Source organism: Cucumis sativus, chromosome 4 (genome assembly GCF_000004075.3).
Source record: "Cucumis sativus cultivar 9930 chromosome 4, Cucumber_9930_V3, whole genome shotgun sequence".
Lineage (NCBI taxonomy): Eukaryota > Viridiplantae > Streptophyta > Magnoliopsida > Cucurbitales > Cucurbitaceae > Cucumis > Cucumis sativus.
The window spans coordinates 5,256,267-5,264,693 of NC_026658.2; the positions used below are offsets into that span (position 1 = coordinate 5,256,267).

An 8,427-nucleotide genomic window follows, 5' to 3' on the forward strand; every position below is an offset into this window, starting at 1 on the left:
TAATGTTTTTTATTTTATTAGGTTTTGATTTTTGGGTTTCCTTTGACAAAATTGTTCACCACTAGCTTTCATTCAATTATATTTTAATTGCCTTAATTATTATTAGTCGATTTTCAACTATCAAATTATGATAATTAGGTTTCTTTTATTCATAGACTATGGTCTAAATTAAATATATATAATTTGAATTTGGTTAACTTACTTTCTGGAATTAGTTTATAGGAATTAATGCAGAATTTGCCAAACCATGTTCGTAATGTGATAATATCATCTTACCTCTCCATCCTTCAATTTTTTAATTGTTATATTGTCTATACACACACACACACACATGTATATGTATATACAATAAGCTCTTTAATATATATGGTCATATTTTATGGAAATGTGAAAGAGTTAAAGATATCTAATATCATATGGTTCAAGGTTAAATTTCAATTTTTTGGGGTTCTTTGAAATTTGATAAAGATGTATATTTTGATTAAGCTCTTTTACCTTTCAGAAGGAGACGGTTGGATTGGTGAATTGGTTATTATAACTAGTAATTACGTGTTTAAAGTACATACTATTTTAGTTTGAGTTATAATAATAATATTGTGCTTGAATTTATGGTGCAAATCATCTTAGTCTCTGTATTAATCCACATCAATATATTGTTAGTGCAACAAATATGATCCTTAAAGAAAGAAGGATTAAATTGACGAATGATGAACATATTTTTTCTTAGAAAAAAATTTAAGTAAAAAAGAATTAAATTACAAATTTAGTATTGATACAAAGAAAGTTAGAGTTTAGTTCTTAGGTTTATAATTAGAATTTAGTTCATATGATTCGGTAAAATCTTTTTAAATAATTTCTATGACTTTTTGGAATTTAATCAAATCATAGGGAACTCTTTATGAGATTTTTATCAAATCATAGATACTAAATATAGACTAAATTTTAATTTTTTTAAAAAATTGAGAAGGTCAAACCTTATAATTAAAAGAAAACCTAACTAACTATGGGAGATGGATATATGTTGGGACAATGACAAATACAACAATTAGATTAAAGGTATTAACATATATATCAACATTTAAAAAAAAAATTAAATATATATATACATATCAAACATTTGGTAAACTTAATTAACATGTATTATATGTTAGCAATTATGGAATATGTGGTTCAAATATTGGGGTGTTGAATTCTTTTTTTTTTTTTTAAATAAAGTTAATGAAAATGAGTAAAGCATTTGGTATTTGTGAAAAGAATAGTTAGAAGGGACATGAATGAGAAATGATGTTGAATGTTGAATGTTGAAAGTTGATGTATAATAAAAGCAATAAGTTGTAAAATAAAAAATAAAAAAAAAAGAGGTGATGTGAGTGTAAGGTGTTGAGTTTAGATTAAGTAGATTTGTAAAGGAAAGAAATGTAAAATAGTTGAATGATGTAGAAAGATACAAAATTTAAAATTTAGATTACCTATAAATAAGAAGTTAAAAGCTTGAGAGATAAAAAAAAAAGAAAAAAGAAAAAAGAAAAAAGAAAGGTGGAATAGTAAATGGGGGGAGGGGGAGAAGATATGTAAGTTACAAAATCTTAGAATTTAGCGGTAGGGGGGAAGGGGGAAGGGGGAAGGGGGAAGGGGGAGAGCAGCGTAAATGGGCTACAATGCCTACCCCTGATTTCTAATTAATTATAAAGCAAAATGGAAATGGCGCCATTCTCATTTTTGGCTGCACTTCCAATTTATATATATATTATATATTATATTATCAATTATCAATCATTTTATTATTTTTCTTATACATATAAATAGTGAGTTTCCTGTACGGTGCCACCACGGTCCTCTTTCTAAAAGCCCAACTCATCATCTCTCCAAACCCTAAACTCTCTCTCTTCTTCCCTCCAGATCTCGCCGGATATTCACCCCATGTGATTTCCTCCACACCACGTTCACCATCTTCCCCCTCATTTCCTTCTCCCACCATCCAACTTCCATTTCACCTTCGCATGATCATCATCCCCCCCCTTTATCCATGGCTTCCGCATGCGTTAACAATGTCGGAATCTCCTCCGAAAATTTCCTCGACTGCTCTTCTTCTGTTCCATGTCATTCCTATGGTTGGCTCGGCCCTCGCCTCTCCTTCAGCCGTGATGACTCCCCTCCTTCTAACCTCGCCGGACCTTTGTCCAAGACTAAACCTCCTGCTGTTGCCGACTCCGACAGTACTCGAGATCCGGATCCTGAACTGCTTCCGGTTACTGACTTCGAGTTCCGTCTTCAAGATCCCGTTTCCTTGATGCTCCCTGCGGATGAGCTGTTTTTTGATGGCAAACTCGTGCCGCTTCAGGTTTCGTCTGTTAAACCCTCAGTCAACGGGTTGAAGTCCACCAGGTGCGTTTCCTCGCCACAGACTACGGTTCAGTCCCGTCGAAGAGTTGAGGAAGAATGCAGTACGGATCCGTATCTTTTTTCTCCTAAAGCCCCGCGGTGTTCCAGTCGATGGAGGGAGCTTTTGGGGCTCAAAAAGCTGTACCAGAGTAGCAGCAATGGCAATGGCAACGCTAAAAACGATAACCACAAAGCCACGACCACCTCTTACTTCTCCGAAGCTAATTCGAAGGCGTTGAAGTACTTTCTTCACCGAAGTTCCAAATCGTCGTTGTCATCCTCTTTGGATTCGTCGCTGAGCCTTCCATTACTAAAGGATTCCGATAGTGAGTCTGTTTCACTATCTTCTTCTCGTGTATCTCTTTCCTCTTCTTCCTCAGGTCACGAACACGAAGATCTTCACAGACTGTCACTCGATTGCGAAAATAAGCCAAACACGAATCCGATTTCCCTCCATAGGAACCCCAATCACAACAATCCACCGCGGATGAGACTGGTGAAACCGAGGCCTAAATCGGAGAGTAATCCAAGATCAACTTCAACAGCAGATCATCATCATCCATCGGCGACGAGAGTAGGGAGAAGCCCGATACGGCGTACGCCTGGAGAATCATCGTCATCCTCCAGTAGATTAGGGATGCGAGGAGAATCGGTAGACAGTCCACGAATGAACTCATCAGGTAAAATCGTGTTCCACAACTTGGAGAGAAGCTCAAGCAGTCCAAGCAGCTTCAATGGCGGACCAAAATTCAAAAACAGAGGAATGGAACGGTCATACTCTGCTAACGTGAGAGTAACTCCAGTCCTAAACGTTCCAGTTTGTTCTTCCTTAAGAGGATCCTCAAAATCCGTCTCTGTATTCGGATTCGGACCATTATTATTCACCGGGACCGGCGGAAGCAGCAGCAGCAGAAGCCACCAGAATAGCAGCAGCAACAGTAGTAGTAGTAGTAGTAACCGGACGGGGCGGAGGGAAAATCCATTGGTGAGAGATTAGAAGAAAAGGGATTTCTAATTTTGGGTAACACTAACCAAACCCCGTTTTTTTCCCATTTTGCTCTCAATGTTTTAGGATTATACTGAAATTTCCCCCTTTATGATAGACGGATTTGGTTTCAATTTGCTAATTCTTAACACAAAAACAGGCATCATAATCATCATCATCACCATTCACCACCATCGTGTATTATGTAAATACGGCAGGGGAATTTTTGTTTTAGTTTGATTTAATTTTAGTTAATCTGGTTGATCTTCTAATTAATCTCTTCAACACTTTGAATTGTGTGTGTTTATGAGGATCATGAATGGCATCCAAAATGAGTATTTGTTGTAAAAAACAATCCCACAGCGTCCCCCCCCCCCCCCCACCTGAGAGGAAAAAGAAAAAGGGAAGAGAGAGAGATGGTTTGGTGATTGAGAATTTTGTTTTTTCGCTGTTCCATCAAAAAGTAGGGGTTTTAAAAACACGCGCTGAGTAGAGGAGAGGAGTGGAGCGTCTGAGTTCACAAACTCTCTCTTGTCTTTGTTGAAGCTTTTTTCGTAATGATGTGTGACATACTTGTTATCTAAACCCTGTCCCTTTCAAGGATCTCTCCCTTTCTCATTTTCATTTTCCCTTTCTCTTTCGCTCTTTCTCTCTCTCTTTTCCCTTATAAATTAAATATATATATATATCACTTCAAACTTTAATATTAATATTCCTACACATAAACCTCTATATAAATCTACTCAAATTCACGTTTTCCTTCACACTCAAATCTTACATCATTAGATCAACATGGAACACCATTAGTTATTAATTTACAACATGTTATTGAGTAGATACCAATAATAATAAATGGTAAAGGTAAAACAATAAAAAAATAAAAATAAAAAGAGAAAAGAAGTGTAATTAATTGAATATTAAAAGTGGTGGTTTCCGTGATTGTTGTCTGTTGTGGTGTTTGGGAAAAGATGCCAATATTCCAGCAGATGTACTTTTTGGTAAATTACAACCTTTTTTTATTTTTTTATATTTATAATGTTAAGTTTTAAAATCTCTTTTTTGATCTTTGTTGTTTCCAAAAGGTACTTTAGCTGACCTATGTAGCTCATGCATTTGTTGGAAGAAAAAAATATATAGATATACATATATAAAGCTGGATCAAGATGCATTCAAATACCCCTTATCATATTTGGGTTTTTTTTAAAAATAATAAATAAAAATTACCCATTATTTTAATTTCTTTAATATATTAATATATCATTTAACAACTCAACATAAATAATATTATTATATATATGTGTGGCTAAAATAGATACTTCAACAAATTTTGACAGCAAGATAAAAATCCTATACTTCCATTGGCAACAAATGCAATAAAATCATTGATTGGTAATTTATCATTTTTCTATAAAAACAAACATCTGGATTTCTTTTTCTTCATTACGATTTTCTTGCAAAAAGAAAGAAAAATAAAGATTAAAATAAACTTAAACCTTTTTCTGTCAATTCTAACGTGGTTTACTGGATTTTGTCTCTATATTAAAATAATAGTGGATAAGTTCAAAGAATATATATTTATGGAGAAATGGAGAACGGTTATCTTATAAAAGTCTCTTTTTAGAACGGATTCAAATGAGTGAATTTAAATTTGCAACTTCTTGATCTTATGTATATATATGCATTGGTTGAGTTAAGTTTTATAAAGTGATTTTTATTTACTTGTTTTAATTAATTAATTAATTATTATATTATTATTTTAAAAACGAACATAGCTCAATTGTTAACTGCTTTTGAAAGTTGATAGTTTCAATTTCTTTTCTCTAAATGGAAAATTCTTTTGTTCATTGATGTTCATTATTTTACTTTTAAACAAAGGATAAGTTAAGCAAATGCCAAAAACCATATACCATCAAGAAAATAAAATATGGGAAGTTTGATCTCGACTAATTTACAAAATTGATAAAGATTTACACTTCTTTCGCAGAAAATTTCTTTTATTAATAAATTTGTTAGCAATAACTCAGTTGGGATAACGTAATATTTAGTTTAAATCCTCATGATCAAGCACAAATTCAATTATTGAATTTGTGAATTATAGTCTCCATAAATGTGAGAGATGAGAACCAAACCCACTAATATGGGATGTGAGAATGTTAACTTCTAACTTTAAACTCTTTTATTATTTGAATACAAAAATTTAGAATATGAGAATTTGAAGTCTAACTTATCGAAACGGAGTGTATATTATCGTTGTTGAATTATGCTTGTGTCGACAAGTTACTTATGTAGATTCTTAAAATTTTTGTGACCATACACTTTTTATTTCTTCCGCTAGACATAGTTGTTTTTGTTGGAGAGAATGTGTGAGAGACTGAAACTTTTGTGGTTGCGTTAGCCAATGAGAACGAAGACATCCCTGTTACCATCCTGTTCTTCGTCTTTACCATGTTACAACCTCTTTTTAGTTCACTATTATGCTTATTGTCTTACTATTCTTTTAGTATTAAATATTTTATTTAAATTTTAAGTTCTATTGTTCAACAACCACTCAAATAATGCATACATGTTTAAGTTTAGATATACAACCAATGATTATGAATATTGAATACTTTGGCCGTTAATTATTTAGTTTTATTAAAAAAGTTCAAACCTCAAATATCTTGTTTCTTGTAAATTTAAAATTTTCTGTAAATTGAATACGTTAAATGTTTTTTTAAATGAAAGTGAAATATAGATTTTTTTTTCACTAAGGATTCTATGAATTTCTCGTAGAAACCCCGTCGCCTTAATTTTGACAAAATTTCTTCTTTTAACTTCGAGGACATAAAAGTCATCTCCGACTCCGGCCCCAACCCGAATAAACATCTTTACTTTAAAACTAGAAAATATAATATAATTTTGGTAAAACAAAAAGAAAGAGGTGTTGTTATGAACAAATCATCTCATACACATTCCTTAGTTTGAACTCCTTCAACTTTCTTTCTTTCTTCATCCATTATTATCATAAACTTCACTTCCAAATTTTTCATCATTGGTTTCCTTAACTTTTCTTTTTCTTTATTTTTTTTAAATTCTCAAAACAAAATGCATAATGATTCTATATATACATATATGGTTATAACTTAATTATAAGCATTCTTTTACAAATAATAATTCACTAATGATTATGATACTTGCATTCATCATACTCGTATAATAATTTGGTTACTTTAAAAATGAAAAAAAAAAAAAAAATTCACGTGGTTTTGTATTTGTATTGTTTAAAATTTTATCCTAAAATTCTAATTATATTTTGAAGTTCATATTGTTAATAAAACAATGATGTGGCATTTTTTTTTTTTTTTTGTTGACTAATTTCATATTGACATAAAAAATAGATAGATAATGAAATAAAGTTAAACAATCATTTTGTTCAAGGTGATTCGAATACCTTTTTAGGTTTTGAACTTGAATTTACCACTAACACAAAATCAGAATCATATATTAGACTTTAAATTTATATTGTTTTTTATTTTCTTATATATATATATATATAAAAATTCTATGATTGTTCATGAAAGACATAACTTAGGAGAAATCAAAATATCTCTATAGAAAGCAATAGGGGAAGTTGATCCTAAAGTACTTTACAAATTAGGTTTTTCTTTTAGGTCTTGTCAACTCATCATACTTCCATATATATTTTTTAACCCTCTTTTTTGCCTTATTTCAATATTCCCCTTTCCCATTATTATTATTGTTATTATTCTTTAGATTATTTATAATATATACTTTGCCTTGTTTTTTATTCCAAAAAGGACTAACATTCAAAACTAAATAAGTGAAAAATACCTCATTGGAACGGAAAATAATCTCCTCATCAACACATCTCTGTACTTTCACTATCTACAATTATTTTTAAAAAAATCAAAACTAAGAGAAAAGGCACAAAATTTGTAAATAATGAGACCACTTTTATAAAAAATCAAATTTATAGACTATAAAATATTTTAAAATTTTGGGTTTTCCACATATTTTTATTGAAATATATTTAAGTTTAATAGATTATGTTTTAACCTTAAAATTAAAAGTCTCGAAACTTAGTCATACGAGAAATTGACGTTAATGCTCTTTACCCATATAATTTATTTGTTTAGGTGTATATTTTTCTAAGGTGGATTTAAACTTCTTACTTCAATAAATGTTAAATCGAATTGATGAATGTGATTTGAGTTTCATTCTATTTAGACTCAACAAATTAATTTCAGGCTATACTTTTTTTATTTTAAGACCAGTTAATAAATTTCTAAAAATTATAATGAAAATTATTCTAATCACTATTTTACTCAATGTTGAAAGAAATTAACTTTAAAAGAAACATTTTAAAAATTTATTCAGAGTACAAAGTCTAAATTTGCAACTACATGTATTAATATGAAATAAACTATAAATAAAAAAAGGAGAATCAAGATAATATTTTAATTTTGATTTACTATTACTATTTTGTTTTCTAGGGTAGTGATAATACAATGTTATCATATCTTTATTTACACTTCAAAGAAGAATAAGTGTAGTAAGCTTTTGCAGTGGTTTTTTTTTTTTGTAAAAGGTAAATAATGTATATATATATATATATATACTTTTATGTAATTATTGAGTGAAATATTAATGTGAATAACGGAATTTGAAAATGATTGGAATAGGAGCAAGTAAAGTAAAAAACTTTTGAACTTTACAAACAAATAAAAACTGGGTTTCTTTAATAGAAAAATATGGGTTTAAACTTTATAATATAAAAAGAGTATATTTAAATATTGTTATTTTATTTGAACATACCTTTTGTTTATATGAAAAAGGTTATCTCTAAAACACTTTTTAAGTCATTATTTTGTCGAACAAAAAAAAGAATTAAAGAAAAGAAATGTCATTATTTTGTCTGCTCAGAATTCACATTTAGGTTTCCTTCTTCCTTTACTGCCCCTTTGCCAAAATAAATAAATTAATAAACTCTATTTATTAAGTGATAAAAAAAAAAAAAAAAAACAGCAGCCCACAAAATCCAATCTAAGATTATAATTTAG

At 30.2% G+C, this 8,427-nt stretch overlaps 1 protein-coding gene across 1 annotated transcript; it reads left to right on the forward strand.

Moving 5' to 3' along the window:
- Window positions 1–1,700: 1,700 nt before the first annotated feature.
- LOC101217146 (uncharacterized serine-rich protein C215.13) lies at window positions 1,701–3,661 on the forward strand. Its single transcript, XM_004147710.3, has one exon. The coding sequence runs from the start codon at window positions 2,027–2,029 to the stop codon at window positions 3,377–3,379; it is 1,353 nt and encodes a 450-aa protein (XP_004147758.1). The 5' UTR covers window positions 1,701–2,026; the 3' UTR covers window positions 3,380–3,661.
- Window positions 3,662–8,427: the final 4,766 nt, after the last annotated feature.